Source organism: Zootermopsis nevadensis, unplaced genomic scaffold, assembly GCF_977971745.1.
Source record: "Zootermopsis nevadensis isolate Lab colony 2312 unplaced genomic scaffold, Znev_1.0 Znev_ptg000023l, whole genome shotgun sequence".
NCBI classification, from domain to species: domain Eukaryota; kingdom Metazoa; phylum Arthropoda; class Insecta; order Blattodea; family Termopsidae; genus Zootermopsis; species Zootermopsis nevadensis.
In genome coordinates this window covers 2,403,401-2,418,896 of record NW_028259155.1, presented here as the reverse complement: position 1 = coordinate 2,418,896, position 15,496 = coordinate 2,403,401, and the positions used below count along the sequence as shown (strand labels likewise).

Sequence of the window (15,496 nt, the reverse complement as noted above, 5' to 3'; positions counted from 1 at the left end):
ATGCTAGTTTTAATGATACAATCAACGCACAGTGAAAAATTAATCTATTTTTCATAGTATTGAATGGCAAGGCCAAAAAATGCCACTCTTAACCTTGTAAAACACACAGAAATGTAAATATATCTTTAGAGAGCCATACTGTCTCCATCATCAGGATGGGAAGTAGTATGATCCTCTGCAATGTTGGCAGTATGATAACTTCTACATGGTACTATCACCAGAGGAAGGATAATTATGAATAACAAATCACTGTGAAGTTTAAAATCAGATTTTAATTTCGTTCCAAAAATAATATTTGTACAAATACAATTTCTTATGCATACATGTTAATAAATAACAAGATGAATAAAGAAATAAAAATTGATGAAATGAAGACACTTATCATAATACAGAATATGTATAAGTTTAATTTCAATATGATCCACTTCACTTTACTTAAGCAAACAAATTCTCACATATTTCTGCAATTCTGAAAGTCAACACTCCGTAATTTGTAATTTACGTTTTAGTTTTTAACACGTTTAGTAACAGGCCAGTACGGTAGGCAACGGAGAATTTAACATTGAATTTTTAATATAAAAACACTTTTTTAAAACATTAACATAACATTACACAAAAGTGTATAGATGTTTTCCTCCTGAAGGTATCACCACTTTGTTGAAAGCAAATTTTGCCAGATGAGAAGGCTTGCATGTGCAAATGATAATTAGGGCTATGCCGGCAGGGAACCTCAGCTCCTGGTAGGGTCACCCAAGCCGTACAGGTCGAAGGACATGCGCCAGAGTAAGAGTGATATTCTGGACCTTGAGGTTGGGGGTTGGGCATGGGGCAAACAACTCCACCCTGGGAAAATAATATTGTTACAAAACCCAGGGAGGCCAAAGCCCACCCTGGGCTGTAGGACCGAGGAAGAGGAGGAAGAAGAAGTATACACATCTTATATGAATAAATGTCTGCAACTGTTAATCACCTAGGAGTTAAATTCTCTGGATTGGTTTGGCTCATACATCCCTAACCTCAATCTGGAAAATTAGCTGCTCATTCATATGGTGTTTTCCAGGAATTCATCTACGACACAAATAAAAAGATGAATGCACTGATATTTCTCAGGAAGTTGTACTAATTGAATAATGCATGTCTATATATCAACCAGCATGGTAGTCTAAGGCTGGTCTGATGTGCTTTTCTAGACAGACAGACATAATCATAGAAAACAGTATTACAAATAAGTGCTGTGCTATACATTTTATTACACACTATAAAATCTGTGTCCTTTTATATAGAATTGTCTGGGAACCAAATGGTTTCCAGGAACAGTTTTGTATTTATACCTACAAAAAACACAAATAACATAAAAATAGTGTTTTTGATACTACTTAATTTAAAAAAATCAATGAAGTAACATTTATAAAAAGTATCATTCAATAGCTGTCAGTACATAAAATGTAATCAAGAGACAGAAGTATGTAGGCAAATAAAATTCCACTTACAAACTATAATTATAAGAATATCTTAAAAGAAATTTTTTTGACATGTAGAGTTTTTGGTTGTGAAAAATGTGTCATACGAACTATGGCACGGAACAAAGGACCTCAAACTCAATAAACAGTATACTACTGATTGAGATCTATGCCTATGAGGTGTCTAAAAAAAGTGATCACTCCTTACCATAATTGGCAATTATTCACTAATGTACAATCATGTCCATTAAAGGGGCATGTTACAAATCTACATCAATTACACAAATCACACATACAAAGTAAAAGGCATGTGTTCCTATTTAAAAATGTGAGAAGGTGGGATGGGGCTAGTAAAAGGTTTTAGAAAGACACATAAATGTTAAAAGTAGAGCAGTTAATGTAATCACTACTAAAGTTTTGACTGGATAAAAAATGGTCCATCATATTTTAAAAATCCGCAGCCGTTTCAGGTGCTGTCACTTTGCACAAAATTCCAGATTATAAGGTGCCAAATTAAAATTTACCATAAACCTCCTTCTGATGGTTCAGTAGTACACATAGTATTGACAAATCTACCATTGCTATGTTCACCACCGTAAATATTTCCAGCGCATGCAATTTTAGCTCAAGCCAAAATTTTATATTCATCATACTGAATTTACCTCTGACTGTGTGGAAAAAAATCCATTACAACAATGTCATTTGCCAAGTTTGGCACATGACGAATCTCTCCTTTGGGCTTCAAGTGATTTAAATCTCTACTCAGATTTTTGTTTTTAATCAGACCCAAACGATGTGCCACTTTATAACATTCTTGTAAACCCTGGTCAGTTCTCAATTCAACATGTGAACCTACAGGAAGTTTTCTGTCAATCAGACTAATTTGTTCATTACCAAATACTGGTCCCACACTCCCTCGAACTCTTCCAAATGGGGGCAGACCCGATGCACCTATTTTTCTACTCATATCCAAAGAGGAGGTATGAGGTTTAAAAGGTGGAGAAGCATGAGGCATGCCATATCTCATGCCAGATGGATCCTGGGCTCTAAAATTGCCACGTACAGGATTGTAGCCCCCTCGGTATGGTGGCAGCTCCCTGGTGCTGTGAAACATTCCTCGACCATAATGAGCACCATGCATGGGGCCATGAGGTAGCCCATATGGAGGATTGTAGCCTCTCGGAGAAGCGTTCATGGGGTTGAAATTCCACATTTTACCTGGACCGTTTACCGGCGAGGACTCGGGGTGCCTTCTTCCAACTCCACCTGCTATCCTGTGTCCAGTTCTCTTCTGTCGACCCTGTCTTTTCTGCGGACAATCTTTGCAAAGATGACCAATTTTCTTACATATACGGCAACCTCTGTCATTTGGTGGATTACCACTTGTTAGCTTCTCTGATTTGAAGTAGTATTCCTGCAACAAACAAGTTATTTTGTTCTGCGGATGTGACAAATTCTTGGACGACATACTCAACTCCTACTAATATCAGTTTACACAAGAACAAACCTTAAAAACTTATTGCACTTCTCTTGGTTTATTTTATTTATTTACACTTAGTCACCACGAAGGCTTAATTAACCAAATAACCAACATAATTACAGTTTTGACAAATTGGGAAAAACAGAGGGAAACTGAAGCCATGTCACATGAACTGAAAGACGATAGGTTACAAAGGACACAAAGAGTTTCTTACCTCAGGACTTTTTGTCATCAGAGCAACGTCTGCTGGAGATGTCCCAAAGTGTACATATCCTTTCCTGAATGACTTTACGATGTAGACATGCACTGTAAATAAACACATTCAAGCTTCAGGCAGAAGAGACTGGATACTACATAAAACCTTTAATTTCAGGCATCACGAGTTTAATCACCATCCTCTGTAAAAAATCTGTTTCTTATACAGAATAATGTTTTAGTGGTACATTATGCCTTCATCAGGGGGAGGGTGCGGCAAGGCTAAAGGTTCATGTAAGGCACCAAATACCCTTATGCTATCCCTGCCACCATCCAATCACCATGAATCGCTTTTGTGTCAAAGGGACTTCCCTGTTCATTTATAAATGGATACACCCCATTCTGTTCTTAATACAGCGGTGGATACAAGAGATATCTGTTATAAACATTGCGTGTAATGCGTGTGTGTGTGAGAAGGGAAAATCGCCAAACACATAGCAAACCATCTCAATGGATGTCCTATATAACAATGTTTTTAAGAAAAAATAAAACATATTAAATAAATTCAAGGATTTAAATCTTAGAACACCTCAGCACTTTTGTGATCTCTAGCAAAGTACTTACTGTTTCGTGAAAGACCTATTCCCAAGTTGTGACTCAGGTCAAAGGGATCTTCAATGGCCATACACTTTGATGTCCACAGTTTCTCAAAGCGAGGAAGACGTTCCTTCTGTCTTATTGAAATAACATAGGTTCCAAAATCAAACTCTGCACTGTAGAAACGCAGCAACTGAATCCACAGCTCACCCACAGAGCTAATATTCTGTCCATATTCAGGCCACAGTTTCTTCTACAAGACAATGAAATAATCTCATATCTTCATGCATTTTAGAGGAATATGAAAGTAAACATACTGCTACATATCAATCAAGCTCAGTATATAAAAAGGAAAAATTGAATTTTTGTACATACATCAAACCACATGTTTTTTTTGAAACACTCTCCAAGTTCACAAAGTATTTGGGAAGATAAAAACAATTATATGGCTAGCTAAGATGATACGAACAGATGCTGGCACCAAGCAGCAACTGCCATTGTTAGCTGTAAGTATATTAATGGATTAACCCGTGAAAAATATCTTTCTATATTGCGACTGAAATATAAAACACTGATATTTTTTCACAAAAGATCTTAGAAAATTTAAAATCCCAAATTCATCACGTATTTTATACAAAACCACAAAAATAAACATGAATCTCATGTCCCAATTTCAAATTTTTAATATAGGAGTGAGGAACCACTGGAACATAATAATGATGACTAATCATAAACCGACATTTGAACTTACCAAATTTGTCAAGTTGTCATAGAAGTACGTGTCACAGTCGTCTACTAATCTCTGTGGTTTCGGCTTAGTTTCTGATAGCTGGAAAAAAAAAAAAATCATAGAACTTCTTAAAACTATTTTAAAATAACACAATCTCACCGACATTCAGTAAAAAAAACTGCCTCAACCACTCTCTGGCCAGTGAACCAACAGCCAATAACGTAGAATCCGCTAGGCTTGCCACAATCCAATACGGCCAGCGATGCAAGGCTCTTTCTGCATTACACATTGTTCTTATTTATAAAGAGACAAATGTTTTATTTTCAAAAATTTGATGCTTCTTATCTTGGGACTGTGGTCACTGGGCATTACTGCATAACCTATGGCTCTAAGGTTAGGTTAGGTTTATATTTAGTGAAATAAAATATCCCCACCTCTTGCAATACTGGTAATACAGGAGGATAGCATTGCTGAAGAAAATATATCACCATTAAGATGTAAGCATACGAAGACAGACTACCCCGTGACGCATCACACATGTCACAAACTTTCGCAAATCTCTTTAGCATGTAGCCAAGCATCTGAAACAAAACATTTAACAATTAGAGTCACTCAACACTTTTCACCATATTACCTTGTTATACAATTCACACTTTTTTCTCAAATATATATATATATATATATATATATATATGCTCAACATATAAATAATCCGTGGCGCAACAGCCCTCTGAGAGCCAAGGCTGACTAGCTTGACTGCTGGCCTCACGTTCACATGCCTAAGCAGAGGTGAACGATCATCCAACCAGATATAGGATGATGTGTGGTCAGCACGACGAACCCCCAGCTATTGCTAGTTTCCACAACCGGATTACGCTACCCACTGTAGCTCCCCAATTATCTCACAATGCTGGGTTGGAACCGGTCACATACACCGGTAGAAAATCTCATGAGAAATTTCTTTCCCCACCGAGACTCGAACCAGCCCGCATTCCGTATCACCGGTCCGAAGCATGATGCCTCAGACCGCGCGGCTACAGCGCAGGACTTGCTCAATACATGGGTAGTTATAATTAAGGTCATTAACTAAACATACAAAAATCCATAGCACAATTTCCTTTGGAGGGGAAGTAATGCCGGCAGTCCCATGTCACGGATTTACGGCATGTAAAAGAAACTTGCAAGCATGAACGAGATGTTTCATAGGCCAAATTCAGTGGCCATTTCTCACCCAAGTCTCTCCTGATTCACTACTAGATGGCTCTGGCAGTCAAATCAGGATCGAGTAGAAATTGTGCAGTGTCAGTGGGCCAGTCACTCACTACTCACAAATGCACACTTCGAAGACTAGGAAACCTCCGAATAGCGAAAGCCCACAAATGGGTTGTAAAGCCAAGGAACAACAACTAAACATACACATCGATTACTGTCAACAAAAATGACACCCTCAAGGAAAATAAAGAAAAAACAAAATACTTGGATTGTGGTCTTCCGGCTTATGATGTCATATAGTCTCATAGATATACAGAATTATGAATCAAACATTTGGCCTTAAACCATTAAAATTAACAAATGTATAGCAGGGATAACCATCTCTCTCTCTCTCTCTATATATATATATATATATATATATATATATATATACATAAAAAAATAAACAATACAAAAATCAATTTGACGACGAATTTTGGAAACAAATGATTGTACTGAATACGTACCTTGAAACGAGGATCAATTTCTGCGTATGTTCTCAGCAACTTTGTGTTCTGCTGTCCTAGAATGTTGTAGATGCTTATATCTCCCTCCAGCTTAGACTGCGCGTGGTGAAACTTCAAGATTGGCACTTTGGCTGTTGTGATAGGAACCAAGTTGCTCAACACACCAAATTTCTTTAGTTTATCTTGCAGGTCCTCTATTACCTTCACAAAGTCATGTTCCTAGTCGAGAACAAAAACATACACCAGGTCTGGATTATTAGTTATCAGCTATTCTCAGGTTCCTATCTATAGCTTAACATTTTCACTCAAGAATCAAAGTTTGTTTGTTAACTAGTGCTTTGTTCTCTCGGAATGTATTCTGAGCACACAGATCTTCTGTCTATTTCAGACAGTGTATGTATCATCTTTTGCAATTTCTTGAAACATAAGTGAACCGGAGAAACTGGCAACGAGAGTGTTATGGGTCTAAGTCAATCTTCACAGAAACCATTAATCACGTGTTATCTTTTAATATATTCCCCATTTTTAAACATATGAGAGCCCTCTATTTTTATACAAAAATTAAGGAATAATGACACCTTATAGTTGGGTAAACAAGGTAAGTACGTTATGATACAGACTAAATGAAATAAATCCTACCTTGCCAGTTTCACTGTCTGTGAAGGTAAGACAGATGTCAATGTCAGACTTCACTAATCCAAAACCATTGCAAGAAGAGCCAAAGAGGTCCAGTTTTGCAGTTGGATAATACTGCAAAATATATTCTTTTATGTCCGAGGCGATTCTCTTCCTTATCTCCAATTCCTCTGACGTTATTGCCCACTTTGCTGAACAATAAATAGTTTTGACTTAATTTAATTATATCTTTACATATGACGAAGGGACTTTTAACTCTGTGCTACCTCCTGGTTGATATCACTTCAAATGGAAAGTTTAAAGTTGATACATAAAATACCGACACATAACAATGTTACAAAAATAATTAATTTAAGCATCAAATGTTGCAAAGTCTACAACTTCTGATGCAAAATTTATTGATACACATATTCAGTATGACCGCCATTTTGTTGAACAACGGCGGCACAAGACCCACGCCTCAGACCGAGCGGCCACTGTGGACCCCACCACAATTTTCTTAAGAGGTAAATAAACATTTTTTTTTGTCAAATAAAGAACAGCAGTTGTATAATAACTTTAATCAATGAAAAGTACCACTGACAAGTGTTTGTTCATTGATAATTTTAATGTTGCCGTGGTAAAGTTGTTAAGGGATTTTGGGTCTTACGACATAACATCTACAACGTTAATTACATTAGAATTTCCCAGAATTCTTGACGTCTGTAGAAGAAATTGAAACTAAAATCCTCGCTCCTTTGAAATTTCTTGACAGTGGCATCAACGCAAAGAAATCTTATTTCTCACCTAGTATCTGTGCACATAACTCATCCAGCGCTTGTCTATAACACTCTTCCAATGGTGGTAAGGTTGTATCAAAGTGAAGTAGTTGCTCTTCCTTGCACTGATCTTTGCTATGACCTTCCTTCTGGCATAAACTGCAAATGTCTGGGTATTTCTGAAAATGGTTTCCACAAATGACCATTAATTTGTAAACAAACATATTTCGCAAAGTACACGGCAATTAAAACCGAAACAAAATATTCACGCTGACGGCAAAATGATTTAATATTTTCACACCAAATTTGAGGTTCATATGCCATAATTACGCTTATTTCAGTTAAAAAATACAGGTATTACATATAGGCAAGTATGTTCTCCTTCGCAAAACGCTGAAAAAGGGTGACAGATGTACGTACTTTAATCTAGCGCGTTAGTTGATATGGTTCGATCAACGCCACAAAGTTGCGTGAGATTAAACGTCAAATATTTTAACAAAAATAATTTTCTTTTTAAAATATTAAATAATGATGTTTACATACACCTCAGACTAATAATTATGTAAAGTAATGAGCACCTGATTTCCAACAAAGTTCTCGTCAAGAAACTCATAATGCAGATATGCGCTGTTGAAAGAAGAAAATATCTCCTGTGCTTTTTGAAGTGAAACTGACACCAAACTGTCTCCACTTTTATAGTTTCCGAGTGAGGCATTCTTAAGTTTCTCTTCCAGCTCAGACACAGTCATGACGGTACCATCATTTTTGCTGAAACTTTGATGACTGTCATTCTTGTTCACGATAACCTTATCTGCAGCAGCAGTTTCTTTATTCGGTGACAATTCTTTCGGTACGTCCACAGATATCAAATCAAAAATGGGCCCGTCTTTCGTACGAAGAATTCCGAAGTACTTGTACGTGTTTCGGAAACAACTTATGCAGTACGTAAAGCTCACTGGTGCCGACATGCTTCGCGTCACATTCCGTTTAGGCAGGAAAGGATCTGAAATAAAATACCGCTACGAGTAAACTGTTTGAAACAGAAAACACTTAAAATAGATGAACATATTTACAATTTCAAATTCAAATCACTTGCCATGTACCCATTTCTTATTAACTACAATAAGATAGCTATACTGAGAGATCCAGAACAACATGCCGTTGAATGAAAATGGAGGAAGTCCTCCAAGGATTCTCAGACCATAGAATTAGATACAGGGAAGCAATCATTTTTGGCTTTGGCTCTTACACGCATATGTTACCTTATTTACGGTAAAACGGAAAATGCGCAGGCCCGCATGAAAGTAAAGAGGATAATTTCTTATACCTAAGAAGATGGAGCACAAACCTCTTACTGCAATTTTCTTTCCAGCCCAAGTCTTCATGTTGCCACTTCGTAGCAGAGGGCTCGACTGTTGTACGCAAATGATCCTTCCAGAGATGTCGAAGTCCAACGCATAAAACCGAAACATTTCCAGCCACAGCTCACCCAAAGACATAGTATTCACAGACTTCCATTTTTGTTCAAGGTTTCCGGGATCTGAAATCAACAACAAATTAATTACACAAAGCTAAAATGAGGTGGGGACATTTCTTCTTCTTCTTCTATGGCTCTCCGGTCCGTATTTGGTCCATGGCCTCCTCAATTCTCCTCTTCCATTCGGTTCTCTGTTAGGTCCGTCTGTCCGAGGCTTTGATTGAGTTTTCGAAACATCTTCCTTTTTACGATGCAAGGTTGTTAGCCTTGCGACCAACCCCCAACCTGGAGGAGCAGGGTACCTGTCTTAGTCTGACCTCTCCCCCTCGACCAATCTGGCTAGGGAGGCCCTACCAGTAGCTCTTGGGGTCACTGAGGTACTCAAGCCCCACCACCACGACAAGGACTGCATTACTATATACACTCTAAATTTGGTGTTCGTATACAAATGTGTGTGAGATCATGATTTGAAAAGTCCCAAATACAGAAATACGCCATAAAGAATTTTTTTTTTTGAAATATGGTAACAAAATTGAAAAATAGCTAAACTTTTTAGCTTAATGGCATCAATAACTTGGACATTCATTTTGTTACCTGCATAATAACACATATCTATACAAGTTTAAACAACTGACATGGATGATGTTACATAAAAGTAAAGTAAAGTAAAGCTGTCCCACTATACAAACAATATTAACCAAAACAAATAAATAAATAAATAAAAATTAAAATATATTTATGAAATAAATATTATGAATAAATTCTTACCTAAATAGATATCAGATGCATTCTCAACATCTGCGGTGTCTACAAGTTCGTGTAATACTGGTAAAACTGGGTCTCTAAGTTGTTGAAGGAAGTATATGAGCAACAGCGGGAACACGTACGGTGGCCACATGCCAGCTTCGGCACTATCGAGCCTGCAGCGCTGTAGGAACAACAATTTTGCAGCCATCCACACACTTATACCAGTACATATATAACAAACAAACATAAAAGAAATTGGACATAATTTATATCAGTGAACTTTTCAGTGCAGTGTCTCACAATCGTGTTCGATATTTTAAAGATTCCTGGTTCAAATCCTGTCAAGGAAACAAGGTATCCTGACTGATATTTCTCAGGCTCTTCCTGATCTAAGCAAATTCTGAGACAATTCCTTTCTAAGGGCCACAACTGTTCCTCCTCCCATCCTTCCAAACTCACGCCATTTAGAATGAAATCGATGAAATTTTGAGGCCATATTAAGCAGTTATTAACTGATGTGTTGATACAACAGTTAATAACTGCTTAACACACTTCCCTTGCGGCAAATAATATTGAATAAAACATTACATTTTTTATTCCCTCGACTGCCCAACTCATGTCATCACACGTGTGCAGTGTAAAGAACACCAGTGAAATTTTAATGTCCTCCAGAGATGACATTTTGAATCTTGTCTTCCCAAGATTTCACATACAAATGTCGATCTACTGGGTTAAAACTAGATGTGGACATGCAGGTAGTAGGCATCCATACAGCAGTTGACGCTTGACGTCTTCACTGCCGTGGAAACATAAAATTTCAAAACGTGATATTAATAAATGTGTAACCGCTTACCTGAGCCCAGAGACGGAATGCTACTCCCAGCGCTTGAACACGTTCATCTATTGATGCATATTTTGAAAAAAGCTCGGCTACCTTGTATGAATGATTATTGCAGAGAATCAGAGTACAAGGCAGGTTTGTACCAATGTCAATGAATTGTACAGCTGGAATTTTTGCGGTAAAGTCACGTTCAACATTCCTGGGAATTAAAAATGAGTTGAAAATATGTGGTTCAAAACCAATAAAAATGCAGTGCATTCTGTAATGAATATGTAGGTGCAATGCCTTTTTTGTATCAAGGTTTTTCTTGCATTTATACAATGATGACACAATATGAATATTTCTCCGAAATAATGTAGAGCAACCCAGAAGACAGAAATCTTCATACTCAACGCTGTGGAAACCTCAAATCTTACATGTATGAATGTTACATCCAATGCATACCTGTAATACGCCTGGATGGCAATGATATTACTTGCATCTGTCAATCCTTTAGAAGGGCTTTTTTCAGGAGGAACACACAATTCCAAGTTCACATCTGATTTCTTTAGTCCAAATCCTGAAGCTGACGAGCCATATAACCTTACTGTGAAGCCTGAAACACAGGGCATCATTAAAATTTAATTTATCATGTCCTATCGGTCAGAACGCTGGGCTTGTAATCCTGGGGTCCCGGGTTCGATTCCTGGTAGTGGCCGGATTTATAACTTGTGTTGGGCGAGGCCGTGGTCCAGGCATCACGGAGTTTTCCTCCGGGGCTTCCCCAGTTTCTCTGTGACATCCCAAAAATTACTCCATTTTCATCATCATTTACACACGGAAGAAGGCAACGGCAAACCACTTCTGGATCATATGCCGAGGAAACATATGAACAGGTCCCTATCGGAGGCAACTTGCTCATAATGTCACCAGGGGTCGGCTCCGACCCGACGGTACAAAAAAAAATTACAGTATGGAATGTAAAAACCCGTGTCATAATGGCAAGGAAACAGAAAGGCCATAACTTATTTTGACCCAACAAAAATGTGGTAGGTACCGACCCAGCCAAATGAAATGTGAGATATATACCATAATATTCTCTTTATTAAGGCAAATTCAGGACTTATGCATAATTTTGTTACAGTGGAGTAAAAGATTTTAAGTAACGGCTCCGAAATTATTTTACCCGACACAACCGAACGCACACGAATGGTACTGTGGTACCTTCGACTGTCAGCATTTGTCACTTCTCTTAACTACGTCACAGTAGTAGGGTTAAGAGATTACAATCTTAACATACTTAACCCATCAGCTGCTCGCATATGTGGCTGTACGGATCATTTGTCATTAGAAAATATATTAATCCTTGAGAAGAAAAACTATGATTTTAACAGGAAATTGCTTTTACGATGAGAATCATAATAAACTCACTGTTCTGTAAGGATAAATGTGGATGCAAAATTGCGGGGCCATCACACATCATTTCTAGTTCCAGAGCGCAGTAGGAAATATCATGTGTGTTCTCATTCAGCAGAGGGTCCTCCAGGTTGGGGGTTGGTCGGTCGCAAGGCTAAGAACCTTGCACCATAAAAAAGAAAATGTTTCGAAACCTCAATCAAAGCCTCGGACAGACGGACCTAACAGAGAAGCGGAGGATAGGACCGAATGGAAGAGGAGAACTTAGGAGGCCATGGACCGGAGAGCCATAGAAGAAGATGATTCAACAGAGAGGTCCTTATTTTTACTTCACCTCACGATACGTACCAGGCATTGCCTCTGCAATAGAGTTTGAAAGAACGGTTGCGATATTCCGCCGAGCAAGTATATCGCCGTCGCTTAGACCATGCAGTCCAACTTCTTCCTTAAGAATCCTATCAAGATACTGCAGCTGTTCTGGAGTCGGTGGAGGCAAGTTTAGCATCGTAACCCTCTCAGCTTCTCCCTGAAATTATTTTTTATATCACAATTATGTTGATTTTTTAAACGCCAAAATATAAATTTTTATAGTTACGACTGCTCCGAGTTGTCGTATGGATACTCTTGAAAATTGCCCAGGAAACAGGGGCAATTAATTACCTCCATTGCTTTGCAATGATGTTTACTGATGATGTGTTTTTTTACGACAGCCACGTTGTCACAGTGATACTTGCATAACTTGCAATGGAACGGTGCTTTAGGACTTTTTGCAGATTTCTAAAGAAAGAAAAAAAGAAGAAACAGTTATTCTACCTGAAAGTGCAAAGCCAAGCAACAACAGAAAGAATTTCACTCGAGTGTTAACCTGTTCTTGAATTGCATCATGTGGACTGATGAACAAACAGGCCAACCGGTACAGGGAAAGCCGATAGGCACATTTTTACAAATTTAGTTGTGAATGTGCCTAGAAATGATAGCAGAGAAAATTCCTTCCTAGTAATTACTTGATATTAAGTGCGATAAAGCCATGGTGGTCTAGCGGTTAGAACGCTGGCCTTGTAATCCCGGGGTCTCGGGTTCGATTCCCGGCCATGCCCAAATTTATAACTTGTGTTGGGCAAGGCCGTGGTCTAGGCAACACGGAGTTTTCCTCCGTGGCATCCCAACAATTACTCCATTCACACACAGAAGAAGGCAATGGCAAACCACTTCTGGATCATCTGCCAAGAACGTATATGAACAGGTCCCAGTCCGAGAAAAGGATGGAAGGATCCTGTTCATATGGACCTGTCGTCAGACAGAACACTAAATAATATAATAATAATAATAATAATAATAAGTGTGATAATGTGTCAATTTGTCATTTTCCATAGCATAACACGTATAAACCATTATTATTGTCTAACACTAGAGGAAACGAGCTTCCAAATTTGAGCTTGTTCTAATTTATTTTTTACTAGAGCTAAGTAAACATAATCATATAAAGTGCAAGAACCATAACAGATTTACTCTGAGCCGAACCACATCAAATCAGATGGCTCAACCAGCTGTAGTCCTCGTCTTCCGCCCCTACTTCTCTGGTCGAGAAACCGTACTGTTCACCCTCCCAATGCGCTGAAGTGGCTTATTGGCATTTCCACTTGAAACTCGACTGTCATTCTGTATTTGAACTACAAAGCAATTGCATCAAATCGGCAAAGGGGAACCAAACCAAGCCATCTTGTTACAGTAGTATGCGTTGTTACTTCTGTGGGAGTGACTACCCTTCCATATTCATGTTGTAAAATGACATGTGAAAAGGAAGGGATGATAAAATCAGGTTGCAGCGAGGAAGGGTCTCGACATAAACTGCTTCAAATTCTGAAGACGACTTACTTTGTCCAGAACAATTACGTAGTTTTTCTCAAGCATATATTTCTCTTGTGGATTCAAGTCAGGAGTTGCTGGTGGTGGCAGTGCATCATTTTGTGTTGTTGACCTTGACTGATTTTCTGCTGCTGACTTGGACTGATTTTCTGATGCCGACTTGGACCGATTTTCTGATGCCGACTTGGACTGATTTTCTGATGTCGACTTGGACTGATTTTCTGACGCTGACTTGGACTGTTTAACCTCCTGTGGAACAGCTGCTCCTAAATCAACAGTTACTACTGATGCTTTTTTTTTCTTATTCCGCTTATTGTGTTTCTTCCTTTCCGTATTCTGTATGTTCCATGGCACAGATGCAAGGTTTGCATCCCCCCCTTTGAAATTATGAGCTCTCACGGTTGTCTTCTCTGGCTTCAGCTTGGGTTGGGTACCATTATGTGTTTCATCAGCCATCTTGATGCAAGCAGAGTCTTATTTCTGGAGGGAAAACATTTTTAATACAGGGCAATTGAAAAAGCACTCTAAAAACTTTATACACACTATAATTGACACTGATTACTCATGGCTATATAAAGACTGATACAGAATCTGTGATCGCTTCGTATGAGTTCTACAGGCACATCATGTGAGCCCCATGAATCACATAGCAAATATCAATTAACTACTCCATTCCTTCCCAAACCTTTGCCAATATGACCCAGGTAAATGATATTACTGTGTCAGTGATCCTGTATTGCAGTTCAAGAAAAGTTATTGGTAATGGTGGCACATAGTATCCTTCACATAACCTAATAAAGATAATTTACATGGTATTATATTCACAAGAAAACAATCAGAATTATGGCAGGCATTCCAAGAGGATCACTATAAATAAATATTTTTTTAAAAATGTAACACACCCCCCTCCTTCTGCATTCTTACATTACCATCGTTGTTTGTGTACAACAGAGAAATGTTTCAAACAAAGTGACATCGCTGCAACTATGCATTTATATTTGTATTAAATACTGATTTTCGTACTAAGACGTTTCACATCATTGGGAAGTACTAGAGAGGATCTAATGTTTCTAATTCTAATGGTATTCTACGTTTTACAAGCTGAACCCTTGGCTGCACAGTTCATATCGTGCATAAACCCAATATGCACGTCAACAGGTATGTTGTGTGCAGGTATTCCCCTACCATTTATATCACTAATCTCTTCCTTTTTCATCTGTTATCAACAAAAACACAATACTGATCCCGTCACTTCACCAGTTAATGTGAACAGTCTTTCCGATCTCTCATCTCTAGCCAAAATCGTATTGCCATTTTGCACAAACCCAGATAAAATTATCGACAAAAAGCGATGGCATTTACTTTAAATCTTTCTATGAAAATACATTACTGCTTTCTACAACCTCCCCACCATTCAATGTCCACTGAAGTACCTCTTCACATACACGTCACAATTTTACTATGTTGTTGTTAATCTGTGCACGACACCACTGAAATTAACAACAACTAGTTCACAGACAATAAAAACTTTCTGTTTGATTCTGAGCGCTCAAGTGGGAGGTATTTGAAGTTCTATTGTATCTGTAAATATAGATT

General features: G+C 38.1%; 1 protein-coding gene across 6 annotated transcripts; it reads right to left on the bottom strand.

The window, feature by feature from the left end:
* Nucleotides 1-252: 252 nt before the first annotated feature.
* Nucleotides 253-15,391, bottom strand: LOC110839498 (terminal uridylyltransferase 4). 6 transcript variants are annotated; one of them, XM_022083736.2, is made up of 17 exons: nucleotides 15,312-15,391; nucleotides 13,910-14,380; nucleotides 12,695-12,811; nucleotides 12,383-12,560; nucleotides 11,084-11,234; nucleotides 10,652-10,838; nucleotides 9,820-9,979; nucleotides 8,923-9,114; nucleotides 8,153-8,577; nucleotides 7,603-7,753; nucleotides 6,820-7,007; nucleotides 6,181-6,399; nucleotides 4,897-5,043; nucleotides 4,484-4,561; nucleotides 3,760-3,985; nucleotides 3,155-3,246; nucleotides 253-2,874 (listed from the first exon to the last, which is right to left on the bottom strand). In XM_022083736.2, the coding sequence occupies exons 2-17, from the start codon at nucleotides 14,354-14,356 to the stop codon at nucleotides 2,119-2,121; spliced, it is 3,714 nt and encodes a 1,237-aa protein (XP_021939428.2). In that variant the 5' UTR covers nucleotides 14,357-14,380; nucleotides 15,312-15,391; the 3' UTR covers nucleotides 253-2,118. The 6 variants fall into 6 exon arrangements, with proteins under 6 accessions (XP_021939428.2, XP_021939426.2, XP_021939425.2 ...); XM_022083734.2 differs by having other exon boundaries at nucleotides 15,304-15,384; XM_022083733.2 differs by having other exon boundaries at nucleotides 15,291-15,375.
* Nucleotides 15,392-15,496: the final 105 nt, after the last annotated feature.

What these genes read in the sequence shown, in the direction of transcription:
- LOC110839498 (XM_022083736.2), bottom strand. Translation starts at nt 14,356, where the DNA reads ATGGCTGATGAAACACATAATGGTACCCAACCCAAGCTGAAGCCAGAG. An exon ending in TATTGCAGAGGCAATGCCTG is followed by an intron (nt 11,235 to 12,382) that starts GTACGTATCGTG and finishes CCTGTGTTTCAG; the next exon opens with GCTTCACAGTAAGGTTATAT. An exon ending in GTTATGTGCACAGATACTAG is followed by an intron (nt 7,008 to 7,602) that starts GTGAGAAATAAG and finishes TTTATTGTTCAG; the next exon opens with CAAAGTGGGCAATAACGTCA.